The sequence below is a fragment of the Grammomys surdaster genome, unplaced genomic scaffold, assembly GCF_004785775.1.
Source record: "Grammomys surdaster isolate TR1022 unplaced genomic scaffold, NIH_TR_1.0 254, whole genome shotgun sequence".
NCBI lineage: Eukaryota > Metazoa > Chordata > Mammalia > Rodentia > Muridae > Grammomys > Grammomys surdaster.
Window position 1 is genome coordinate 2585372 of NW_021604695.1, and position 13097 is coordinate 2598468.

At 46.5% G+C, this 13097-nt stretch overlaps 1 protein-coding gene across 1 annotated transcript in view; it reads right to left on the reverse strand.

The window, feature by feature from the left end:
* Positions 1 to 12789, reverse strand: part of LOC114627469 (vomeromodulin-like) — a 36581-nt gene extending 23792 nt beyond the window's left edge. Inside the window, exons 1-13 of the mRNA XM_028775298.1 lie at positions 12525 to 12789; positions 10055 to 10553; positions 9644 to 9745; positions 8912 to 9067; positions 8073 to 8157; positions 7666 to 7723; positions 6872 to 6942; positions 5546 to 5692; positions 4823 to 4945; positions 4594 to 4661; positions 4308 to 4338; positions 3131 to 3191; positions 2364 to 2443 (exon numbers count right to left, since the gene is read on the reverse strand). Of these exons, the coding sequence (XP_028631131.1) occupies positions 2364 to 2443; positions 3131 to 3191; positions 4308 to 4338; positions 4594 to 4661; positions 4823 to 4945; positions 5546 to 5692; positions 6872 to 6942; positions 7666 to 7723; positions 8073 to 8157; positions 8912 to 9067; positions 9644 to 9745; positions 10055 to 10553; positions 12525 to 12789 (1746 nt within the window). The remainder of the gene's footprint in view (positions 1 to 2363; positions 2444 to 3130; positions 3192 to 4307; positions 4339 to 4593; positions 4662 to 4822; positions 4946 to 5545; positions 5693 to 6871; positions 6943 to 7665; positions 7724 to 8072; positions 8158 to 8911; positions 9068 to 9643; positions 9746 to 10054; positions 10554 to 12524) is intronic.
* Between the last annotated feature and the right edge of the window lie 308 nt (positions 12790 to 13097).

A 13097-nucleotide genomic window follows, 5' to 3' on the forward strand; every position in this document is an offset into this window, starting at 1 on the left:
TCTCTCTCTCTCTCTCTCTCTCTCTCTCTCTCTCTCTCTCTCTCTCTGTGTGTATGTGTGTGTGTGTGTAAGTCAAAAGGCAACTGGGAGTGGTTGTTGTATATTGTCTTATCTTTTTTTTTTGTGACAGTTTCTCATAGACTTGACACTCAGAAAGTAAGCTTGGTTGCTGACCAAGGATCCCTAGGAATCTGGATGTATCTGCTTCTCCAGTCTCAGAACATGTGTACCAAGAAGCTCAGGTGTCATTTGATGTGTGTGCTACAAGTCAGAGTGCTGTAAACGGTTGTCTCTGCAGCCATTGATTCTTGGCTTTTCTTTCTTTTTAAAAAAATTTTTTTTTATTGGATATTTTATTTACATTTCAGATGTAATCCCCTTTCCCCATCCCCCCAGTAGCCCCAACCCATACCCCATCCTCCAGCTTCTGTGAGAACATGCTCCCACCCACCCACCAACTCCCATCTCCCCACCCTGGAATTCCCCATGCTGGGGCATCCAGCCTTCAAGGGACCAAGGACTTCCTATCCTTCCTATGCCTGACAAGGCCATCCTCCCCTACATAAACACTGTTGTCTTGGGCTTTTCATTCAGGGTCACATGGCTAGGACTGTACTTAATGACCTGGGACATAAAAAGCCTTTTCTGCATGGTTTGTAGTGTCAGGCTCTGATCCATCTCATGTTTTGTGTTTAAACTGGGCTTCTCCATTTTCAACATGGAGAATTTGGGTTCCAGCTCTGTTGGTCTGGATTCATAATGAAGTATTTAGAGTTGGGGACTATGCTATCTTTCCATCAGCAAACACGGTAAGTGTCTTCAGTGGGGAAGAGGTTAATATAATATGACTTCAGTGTTAGAGGACCCAGGCTGTGACCTGTTGTTCCTTTGTTCTCTAGGCCTGTGGCTAGCAGTGCGTGGTCATGGGAAACAAAGTGCTCACAAGAGACAGGCCTCCCCATCTGCTTGAAGGGCAAGCTCCCAGTGACCTAAACAACTACCTCAGGCAGCACAGGTCCCTCCTCCTAATAGCACCAGGTGGGGAGCAAGGCTTTACCACCTGAGCCTCTGTGAGGCACTCCAGATCCACAGTAAGACAGGGAGGTGAGGGGCAGAAAGGTTTAATCATTGTCGCCCAGAGCACCCGAGGTCACGGGATTTAGTTGTCTCATGTTACTCTTCATCCCCAAGTAAGATGCTCTTTGCAAGCTCATGACTATGCCCCAGCGTTGAGGAACCAGTCGTCTCTCACTTTTGCATGCAGGGAGTGTTTATTAAGGAGCTGATTACAACAATGCTTGTTTCCTCCAGCTGTTCTTGTCCTTGTCACTCAAGGCAGAGAGGGGATCCTGGGTGTGCTGAGGAGACCATTGTTGTTGTCTCCTGAATCATAAGGATGGGGTAAAAGAGGCATGGAAACATCCTCAGGGGGTTTTGCTGTCCTTCAGTACTTTAGGTTCAGTGTGCTGGCTTCAGCTTGCTGCCTGAATGTCAGTCTGAGGAGAGAGGAAGACAGTAGTTTCTGCCTTTAACTCTGAAAATTGACTGCAGGCATGAGAATTGCCAACTTATCTATCCCAACAGATCGCCATAGCACTGCTTAAGGGAAGGGGAGCGGACACCTGCCAGTGAGCACCCTGGAGTGGTTAGACTATGAGAGAAGGAATTTGAAGGTGAATCCTCTGGCAGGAGGGGATCCATGCAGATGAGGTCAGGATCCACACAGAGACATCAATCATATGGCACTGACTCCTGTGTTCACAAGATCCCGAGTGAAACAGCTGCTGGCATTGGCACTATGCTGGTTGTTTAGTAACTGTACTGTTTATGGCTATCACATAACCTACTGTGGGCTGTGTGACTTGTCACTGTAGCTATAGCTGAGATGTCATTCATCTGGTCTGTGGTCTGTTCCCTGGTCAGGGCTGGCTTGTGGTAATGACACCCTCATAGGTTCAGTATAAAAGAATGGGAGTATGAAGTGTACAATTGCTGACATTCTTTCAGTCAGACACTCTTGGAATTGATTTGGGCCCAGCTGTATGGAAGTATGGGGTCAAGGACAGCTTAAGGTTTGAGTCATATGAGAGAAGCTGCCATTTCTGAGTCACATTTCACACTGCTTGTATAGGTAGTTCAAGAGTATGTGCAAGGTCTTGTGTGTGAGGCAAAGCAGAGAAAGCAAAGAAAAACAAGCAAAGGAAAGCAAAGGAAAGGAAGCAAAGGAAAGCAAGCAAAGGGAAGCAAAGGGAAGCAAAGGGAAGCAAAGGAAAGCAAAGGAAAGCAAAGCAAAGCAAAGCAAAGGAAAGCAAAGCGAAGCAAAAGAAACAAAGAAAGAAAAGAACTGTATTTCTGTTACTTACTGATCTCAGCAATTTGACATTGGAGTTGGTTAAAGTATTTGAAGTCACTCCATCTGGAATATTCATTTTTTTATGCAGTTCTGAAAAAGGAAGTATCACCTTGTGACAGGAGTTAAGGGAAATGACAACCTGATTGGCTGGTTTGACCACAGTCACACATGGAATCACTGACCTGTATGTGGCCCTAGGAGGAGTCACTGTCACATGGTGGCATGAATACTGCCCATCCGAGGCTATAGGATGGTGTATGGGAAGAGAGGTCTTCAAAGCAGGTGGGAACCTGGTGGACTCCTAACACTGATGACTAGCGATGGACTGACTAGAGTGCCACACTCATTTGAGGGTCAGTGCACTATTTGGCACTACAATAGAACTAACTAGGGATGTATACACATGGCATTTGGCACTGTCATCATTGTTGTCCAATGAGGTATGACATAGCTTTGAAGTGTCATAACCCTAATGTCTATAGGGGTGGGTGACCCAGGTCCACCATGCAGCTGCATACGCTGATGGTCATGGTCCAAAGACACCAGTGGACAAGGCTTCTTGGGAGGCTACTTGATGTGTTTTCCCTATTAACCATGACTTGCTGTCATTTTTGAAAGAGAAGGTGCTATGTATGTATGTATGTATGTATGTATGTATGTATGCGGGCAGATGATGGGGTGGCCTAGTACTTGTTGATTTGGGGCCTTTATGTGTCCTCCTCCCACCTCTCATGGGCACCATCTATGACAACAGTCACTGTTATTAATTTCACATACCATTGAATTTGGACCAGGCCTTCTTTGTGACTTCAGACATAATGTCTTCTACTTCTGCCTTCTGCAAGACATGGGAAGACATTTTCAGTAGAGTCTTGCAGTCCTGTGCTTGGCCTAAAGGCCCAGGAGCATTATCTCAGGCTGCTGGTTCCTATGGTTCTCTAGTTGACAGATCTGTCATGTGTCAAGATCAAATGTGGAGATGGATCTCATGTATCTTAGGGGTCTTGACTTTGGAAGTTTTGGGAGTCCCTATTGGGTGTTGTTTCCCTTGTGGCTCCTTGAGGAGTGATATTGGCCTGATCAGTGTCACTCTGCTACATGTATAGCAGGTGGCCTTAGGACATCAGGAGCAATTTGTAGGCTACAGGAAGGAGGACTGGCAGTGGCTGGTCACTGCTGCCTGCTCTGATGTGAGTTGCATGTAGGTCTGAGTCTGTCTCTGACATGCTGGTCATTCTCTCTCTTGTGACCCTCCTTTGAGAGCATGAGGTGTTGCTCCTACACCCATGCTTCCTAACTGCTCACCCTCCTCTGTGGAAAGTCACACTACTGCAGTACTGGGTTTGGGTGCTACTGTAGGAGTACTCTACTCTCTGCATGTAGTGGATGCTCCTTACACTCTGCCCTTTAACATCCCGAGTTTTACTGTTTGCTTATAAACGACTGTGTCCCCTGTCAATGAGTAGCGGAGTGAGGTCAGGGGTCAATCCTACTCAGTTCTTTTTAACTTAGCCATAGCCTGGAAAGCTCTGTCACTTCCCTGCTAAGGAGAGGTGGAGGGATTACTGGCCTTGGAGTCACCATAGAATCAGCTGCTTCCTGACTCCCATTTCTCATTGTGTTAAAGGGACACATTTTCTAATCTCATCTCTGGGCACCTGCTGTGGGTCTCTCTCTTGCGCGTGGCACCAGACTTTTAGTGTCTTCTGTCTCCTTTTATGTGTTCGTATGTATGCTCCTTGTAGCCTCCACCCAAATGTCAGTTGGGAATGGGCAGCTATGGTTTAAGAGCTCCTCAGAGAACACATTAGGAGTCTGAGTTTCTGTTATACAGTAGGTGTGTGCTCTAGTCCCCATGGGCCTCTCTTTCCCCCAGTCTTGAATCACTGTGTGTCTGGCTTTGACCTGATTTCCCACCTATCATGGGTCAGTATACAAGGACATGTCAACTTACAGCCTCGGGGGGTACCACACTGTGCTCAGACCTGTCAGCAACAAAGAACAGAGAACCATTAGGTACATGAGAACAGTTCTACTCAAGTTTAGATTTCAAGTTTAGAGTTCAAGTCTTATCTGAATTGATTTCAAGTGGGTCAGCTGTAGGCTAGGCACTGCTTGGCAGAATAGTCATGGGAATGAGATCATGTACGCCTTAATTCCCTATTCCTGTAATGATTGAATTATTTGCCCAGACCCAGATCCCTTCCTGCCTGTGTGTTCCACAGGGTCTGTTGTAGTACCTTGTGAGTTTGATGTCTGGTACCAGTTTGGAATTTGAAATCTTGCTGCCATGGGAGATGAATAATTTCTGAAATGACACAAGAGAGCATGTGTGAAACAAGGGGACCTGGCCTTTCCCTCTGCTGTGGGGACACCAAGGCGTAATGGGCCTCAGGCTTTTGGAAAGAGTTCATGCCCCTCATCCAAGTCCTTCTTCCACCCCAGTATCCTTCATTTCTCAGCACTCACCGTTTCCCCAGTGGCAAAGTTCTCTCCATCCTTCCTTATGTCAACCTTATACAGGACTCTGAGCACATTGTTTTCCTGGGAGGCTAATACTATATGGGTGATTTGTGCTTCCAGGCCACTCATCTGTTGTGAAGAAGAAGACTTCAGTTAGTGTGGGGAAGAGGACAGAGGTGCTGTATCATGAGGCAGGCATGTGTCCTTCTGTCTTTGTTAAGATACTGCATTCTGGTTTGTAGGCTTGGTTGCCCAGTTTGGGTTCTGGCACAGCTGAGAAAAAGAAATGCCAGGAGCTTTCCCACCCCTGGTCTCTGTTTACTTCAGTGCGTGGATGTTGGGGCAGCGACCTTGTGAAATGTTCCTTTCCATCAAGCCTTTCAAAGATGAAGTGTGTTTCTCTGCCCTTGTCTTAAAAGCTCTCTGATGACCATGGTGGCCTCTGGTGAAGATGCTTCTATGCTATGACACCTGTTGATGGTATGTAGGTAAGCAGATGACACACAAGCACTGTTTATGTTCACTGCCCTTCCCCTCCCCTGACCCCTGACTCCTGAGCCTGTTTCTGATGCTCCACTGATGACATCAAGGCCCCATCCTGATCGCTACGTTTAATGTGTGTCCTCTGTCATTGGTCTTTTCAATCTTTGCATGAGTCTTTTTCTCAAAGTGACAGTCTCAGCTGATATCTAGGGTAGTGCAGACTTGTGGCTGATCGAGTACACTCACCTGAACAGAACTCTGCTTGGCCACGTGTTTTACAAGTGTCTTCAATGTTGAGGAGGAGATGGTTACTGCAATGCTGGCGTTTTTGGGATCTGGAGGCAGCCGACCTCCAGGCACAGGTACTGTTTTGTTGCCTATATTGGCTTTAGCCTAAGGAGGGGAAAGCAGAGGAACATTTTTGTGAGTTCACCAGACTATCCTAGGTGTGAAGGCCCTGGGTAAGTGCAGAGAGAAGATGCCTTAGTCTTGGTGGCAGTGTAGCATAGGTCAGGGCAGTCCAGCTTTCTTGAGAGACCACAAATCCTCAGCTGTAAGGGCATAGCCACTTCTGACAGATATCATGGGCATGTGTGTGTTCACATGTCACATCCTCTACTTGACACAGTTCTAAGGGCCATGCTTAGTCATGTTTCAGTCATTTTCTTCCCTCCCCTTCCCTTCCTCTCTTCTCCCTTCCCTTGCCTTCCTTCCCTCCCAAATTTCACAACTCATCGTACAGAGGAGTAAGTTCTAAGATATTCTGGATTTCCTTGAGTATCCTCCCTCCCCCTCCCTCTGTCTTTCTGTCTCTCTCTCTGCCTCTCTGTTTCTCTGTCTTTCTCTCTGTCATTCGTCAATTTCATTCTTTTGTTCTGTATGTTCTCTCCTGTAATATGTCTGAAGTATAACTTCTTTCTGGAAGTGATGTCAGCACATCAGTGAGGAACACCGAGAAGAGAGACCCATGTCTTTCATCACCCATGCATGCACATCTTGTATAGACCTCCTGACTTCTCACCTTGACTGTAACATGTCATACTATGTGCAGGGCCAGGCTCTGTTACCACACATGTAGTGTGTCAAAGGATCTGAACCTCAACTTATCTATGTGCTTTGTGTGTGTTGCAGGTTGTTTGATGAGCCTCATCCCATTTTATGCATCTATTTGTGCTTCAGCAAGTGAGCGGAGCTTTTCTGATGGAGCTCCCGAAGAGAAGCTGAGTTAACTCTGCCTCCCCCTTCCTCACTTGTTTTGGCCTGCTTCTGCCTTCCTGGTTGGGTTGTGGGTGTTTGGAAGGAGCAGGGTGTTTTTGTTTGTTTGTGTGTAGGTCACTGAGAGTGGAGATGTGAGCTGGGTCATGCAATGCTTCTCCCTGTTGAAATGCCTCAGAGGCCATTGTCCTGTGCAGGTGAAGGGAAAAGAGGGTTAGACTGAGCTTGTCCTAGCTGGGCACTCGGGAGACTGAAAAGAGCACATGGTTTCCTTTCCTGACCACCTGATCTCTTTTGTGGCTGAGGTAGGCTTCCACCCTTCATCCAATTGCCATTGAAAAGCCAGTGAATACTTACACAGTAGAGGATGGCAAGTCCTTTGGGAGAGATCCTGGTAGTATGAACTTGGTAACTGAATAAGCCGGTAGCTGCAGAGGAAAAGAGGGGAAGTAATGGAGAGACACAGACAACCACCAATGGCTGCTCTGCCTCAAACTCTGTAGCTCTCATTTTCCTCTAGATATCAGTATGGACAGCTACTTCTGTCTACCTGCCAGTCACTAGATACAGCCATAAATGGCTTCCACATCCTCAGGGATGCTATGAATTGTTGATTTACCAGCAAGGATCTAGGTTGTTTTGTTTTGGTTGAGGAAATGGAAAGACTGGCTAGCTAGGGCCTGCAGTTTGTCTACTCTGGGACTTGAGAAATATGCCCAGTTCCCTACTTCACCTCTCTAGGTGGTTCAACCCAGTATGTCCCACCAACTGTGACTGTTGTGTTTTTAGGGATTCTGTGAGGTTTCCTGGTCTCAGACACTGAGAGATGAGGGCCTGGGCATGCCCTTGATTTAGACTCCATACACTGCTGCCTTTGAAAGGTGTTTGGGTTGGGAAGATCCAGGCAGACCCCTCCCTCAGAGGCACTGGGTCCTATCCTCTTCCATATGTCAGAAGCCATGTACATTGAGAAGAAAGGTCAAGTAGGCCATTGTCTTCTCTCTCTGTGCTGAGGAGACTGTGTAGGTCCTTGTAGTTTTAGAGGGTATCAACCCAGACATCCATCTGTGTGGTGTGTCACCCTATTAATTCCCCCAAGTTGCTGAGGCCATCTCTGTTTGGTCTAAAAGGAACTCTACGGAAGAACTCACTGTTCTTGCACTCGTTGAAGTCATTGAGGACGATGGCACAGGAGTTGGATTTCTCCAGCTGTGAAGTGAGCACATGGAGCTTAGCTGAGAGAGCTTCAGTAGCCTGTCTTGACACACCACGTCCTGCCCTTTCCCCCTTGGCTTCCCCTTCTGTGACACTTCCCCAGCCTCTCCTTGGCTGAAGTTATCCATGGTTGCCATATTTCATGATTTGTAATTCTGCTGCTAGGCAGTATGGTCCAGTTCTTCTGCTTGTCCATGGTGGCCCTTGGGCTCCAGAGAGCCCCACTTTGTTCCTATGTCTCTTCTAGCATCAGGCCGTTTACAGACTGCAAGCTTCTCTCTCCCTGTGTTTCCACAGTTACTTAGCTCTCTGCAGGAGCACCCCTTCCCTTCCCTGGACTTACATTTTCATTGATTTTTGCTGTCAGTACTACTGGGATGACCTCATTCAAGGGCAGAGGCAGAGGCAGAGGCACAGTTTCTGTGACTCTGTCAAAGAACACATGTTGAAGTAAGTGATCCTTGTATATCTAGATTTGTCCATGTGTTAGAGAAAACATCTCACTGATGAAGCAGTCTGGATGAAGCCTGTGTTCTCAATATGTGGAGAACCTGAGCTCTTGGCTTGGTCTTTAAGGAAGATGCAAAGGCACCTGGGCAAAACACAGAACACCTAGTCCCGAGGTCCACCTGGATGGCTTCACCCTTCAGACAGTGGAGCATGTTTGTTCTCAGTCCTGTTTGTTGTCTTGGTGTAGTTGTGGATCTGAAGTCACAACTGTGTAAACTCTAGCTAAAGAAAATGTAATGGATCTTCCCCTGGGCATAGCATAGGGAAGTAAAGAAACTGAAAGCTGGGTCTGTGGGGGTTGAGAAGTGTTTCTACCTTTGTCAGTGTGAACCTACGTCAACAGAGCCTGCATGCTATGGTTGGGCCAGGAGAGGGGAACTAGGCCACTGAGCCACACAGCTGTCAAGCCACATGGTTGCTTTTGCATTTTGAATCTGGTCAGTGTACTGTATGTATCAAGTGTATTGGGTGGGTTTGTAAAACAGGCAGGAGGAATGATGTAATGTAGGTGTGAGAAGACTGTTGTTCAACAAAGTGGGATGTTGCTAGTCAGCTTCTACCTAGTCAGCATTTACGGATTGTCTAGTGTGCTGTGGTGGACCAGTTCACCTCTCAGACCTTCTGAGACACGTTCGAATCCAGCTAGTAATGAAAAGAAAGGTTTTTACTTACGTCTTTACCAAGTTAATGTTCATTTCCTTGACATGCATGTGGGTGTCTTGGACATCAAGGTTGACACATTGGGTGTTGTTGGAGGAAACAGCAATTTTCATTATTACGTCCAGGCTAGATTGAAACTGTAGTAGGGTGACGACTGTTCCAAGCAGGCTGTGGAGAGGAAGGTGAGGGTGAGTGGAGTGGTGCCTGAGATGTGGGGATCCAGCAGAGGCATAGGCATTTGAGAACTTGACTCACTCCCTGGGCCATGGTCCTTCTCTAGGGGAAAGGACTGAGCATCCCAGACCACATGGTCTTTGGTTCTCAGTTCCTTGCCACATGAAGAAGGGCCTGGTCATTTTTTGGCAGCTATTTAGTATTTCACAAACAGTTGTCTTATGAAGCCTTGGGGAGGTCACCCAATATTTGTGGCACAAGCTACCAGACAAATGTTCACCCCCAAGTCTTCGGCTTGGACCTTCTGCATTGAGTAGAAGTGCGTAAGAGACATCTGCCAGGAGCAAGCCTGGGCTGCTACTGATTCTTCAGTCTATGTATATGATTTATATACATATATAACTATGTATATATTGCTTTCTTGAGATAATGTTTTACTGTGTAAGGCTGGCTGGATGTCAAGCCAATCCTCTTCTGTCTAAGCATGTGTCCCTATCGTCTGACTCTAGCATAGGGCAGATGTACCTTCCTCCAGGCTGACCGAGACAAGCATTGTGGAAACACACTCACCCTTTTCCTTCTATGTTGGCAGTAACTGAGGAGAGAACTTCGATCTCATCAGCTCCCATGGTTATCTCCGTGCTGTCCACTGATACTTGTGAGACCTTTAATCTGCAGAGTGACAACAGAGATTCGGTTGTATGTCATGGAAACAGCGTGGCCCTTAGGAGAAGTACCTTTGAGCGGTGAGTTCACCACCATGTGATTTTGGCTAGTCCTATGACCCCGGAATTTTCCTTTCCATCATGTAAAGGTCTGAACTTATAAAATCCTGGTCCTATTTTCCCAAGAGAATTCCAGGTGAAGTAACTATGTTTCTCTATGGAAGGGTGGCTGTCCCTGGGCTTGCTATGAGTTGAGTCTGAGGGTTCTCCCAAAGCAGCTTGTTTGTCCAAAACCCCAGGGTAATAAAGCACTTACTCGAGCAAAGTGTCTTTGATATCCATCTTGAGCAGATCTGTAATTGGCTCCTTGATGCTTTCTGGGACCATATCCCTCACTTTGTCCTCGACAGAACCTTTTAGGTTGCTCACATCTTCAACTATGCCATCCAGAGGCTTTGTGAGTTCAGAGAGCCCTTGCCCATTCAGCATTCCTTTTCCAGGGCCCTTGTCTCCACCAAGGTTTAGTAAGCCACCCAGGAGTTGGTTGCCTGGGAGGCCCTCTGGGATTAGCTGGCCAAGACCACCAGTGGCCTTGGAGCCTGATGAGGGCTTTGAGGAATCCTCGTTACCTTCTTTGCCTAGGAGTCCACCAAGGCCAAGGCCTCCTACCCCTCCTAGGAGGGAAGTGATATCTAAGATGGAGAGCAGGTCAGAGTGCCCAACTGTGTCTAATACAGCCCCAACCAGGCCTTCCAGGTTAACTTCATCACACTTCACCATGTCCTCAATCTGTGGGGGCAGTGTGTTCATGAGGTCTAAAAATGATCAAGAGAAAGAGAGAGAGAAAGATCTGGTGTCAGTTCAGCCCTAGCATCCTTCCTTTCTGGAAGATAGCATCTTGAAATATGGGGCACAAAGGGACTCTGTATCCTGCCTTCCAAGTTCTAGTCTTGTCCCTGCCCTAGATAAGAGTTAGCCTTGTGTCAACCAAATCTATCTTCCATGATGTCAACAGCTCCTTTTAGTCCACACTGATGCTAACCTATGATGAGTGTGTTTTCTTCAAAGGTACATGTGTTCGGCATGAGGGTGGAGACTTATTTGTGTTTGTCATTTTTTCTTCTGTCTTGTTCTCTTTTGTCCTCTTACTTACTTTTAATAAAAATTGTATAAAATATAATTCCACTCATTGGCCCAGGCGCACTTGCACTTGTATTCAGAGTATTCTGGTGTGGTCCTATTATGCGTGCAAAGGGCATCAGGCCAGCATGGTTTTACTTGTTTGTTTGTCCTACTGCATAGTTTCCAATTTCAGGTCTGTTCTTTAGAATATCCATGTCTTCCCTGATCACAGTGTCTGTCTTTGTTGAAGGCTTATTGCTGGATATGGTGCATGGCTTGTACACAAAAGAAAATTTTATGAGTGTCATTATCTGTTACTAGGCGAAGGGGCTATGGAAGTGTCAGTGTCTTGAAGAGAAAAGAACAATTTCTTTCCATCTAGACCATTGTGTCCCAGGTTCCTCTGGTCTTTTTGCTTCATTTTCACCCCATTGATCTTGTAGATTCTTGCTACGTGAATGTGTTATATTGGAAGGACGTGCCTCTGTGCCTTTCCATTTGCCCAAGACTTGGACATTGGTGGCCAGCAAGGAGCCTATGTTTTTTCCTTGATCTGATTTAAGTAGGAAGAGGGAGGTGAAATCCAGGGTAAGTGTTGAAGAGGCTGAGTCAGCCATGGCTTGGAGAATTGTCAAGTCTCTAGACTACTTTTCTCTCATGCCTATCTTTCTGGCTGTAGTAGTAATGTCATAGAAAAAGGTCAGTGAAATATTGATTGTGATCAGCCTTGCTGACTGTATAGTTGAAGATGATTGGGCCAAGAGATGATTTTGGCTCAACAGAAATGCAGTTGAAGGGAGTCCCTGAAGCATCTTTTCCAACCTAGCTACTCCTTCTCATCCCAAGAGTTCTGTGCCTCGTGAATTGCACTTTTTAGGGATGTTAGTTGTAATCCACTCTACTAGTTCATTGGCTTCTGGTCTCCATCTTTATCCTACCATTCTCTGATGTGTGGCTTTGCCAGACCTGGAGCTCTAGGGAGCTGCTAAGAAATTGCAAGGGGTTCCTGTTGTTATTTGTCCCATGAGTCCTATCCATTTTCTGTTTCTCAAACAGAATTACTTCTTTATGCTCTTAGCCTTTGAGAGTCATGGGAATTAGAGTTTTTATCTCTGAGGACAATGTTTATCTCAGTTAGGAAATGCTGTGGGTTTTGAGAGAACATATGTATTTAAGGGCTTGCAGGACATTGCTAAATTTTCTGTTTTCTGCTGCTAAGCACTGGGCTGAGGGTCAAGGACCTGTGGGAGTTGAGGAAAGGTTGAGGCCCTGCAAGACGGAACCTGTAGTATGACATGGTCTCTAGATGGGAAGACTCAACTGGAAGGCAAATTGTTAGACTGTACAGCATTTGGGGTTTTACAGTTCCTTTGTTCAGGCTAGCATAGCCTTGTCCTGGTCAAACTGTGTGAATTTTACAAGCTGCTTTGCCATTTCCTAGATTGGCATTTCATGAGCTGGATTCATCCTCTAGCTTTACCAGAATTTGTAGGTGCGCCCCAAGGTCCCTTTGCTCTATAGGCACCAAGCATGTGTTCCTGTGTCATCATGTTTAAAGCCACTTGTTCAGGAAGTTGACTGAACTCCCTCTGAGCTCAGAAATGAGCAGCCTTTGGCAAATGTGAACAGGACTCAAGATGAGAGGTGAGATGAGGCTTACTTACATTCATGGATTTTCTCACTGGAGAGGTAGTATCTGGCTACAGGTGCACACTTGCCACCTCTGGATGGAGCTACAGGCCTTTTGGGAGGTAAGACTTGATTGTTGGCTGGACCTTTGAGGACTGGGGAACTTGGGAGTCCTACCGGGAGATTGAGTGGAGCAGGCAGAGCAACAGGAAGATTGTTCACCACTGGGGGTGGTTCCACCAGGTCAAGTGTTCCTGCTTGGATGCTCAACATGATGGCCAAGGCCTGGAGAACCCACATCTTTGTGGCTGAAACCTGAAGAAGAGAAATGGGTCGAACGTCACATTCCAAGGGATCTTAGAGCTGTCCCTGAACTTTGTGTAGATGACTCCCTGGCTCCTGTGAGAACTGTTATTGATATTCTTGACAGCCCCACCTTCTCTGATCATCTGAATTTGGTCTGATACATAGCAGTAAATGTCTTGATGAACACCTCTTTCCTCTTTGTGTTTCTCCCATGGTTCATTGTTCTGTCAGAATCGACTGCAACATGTCAATGTAAACCTAGATGTGTCCTCAGGTCTCTCTTCCTCGGTACATGTGGTACA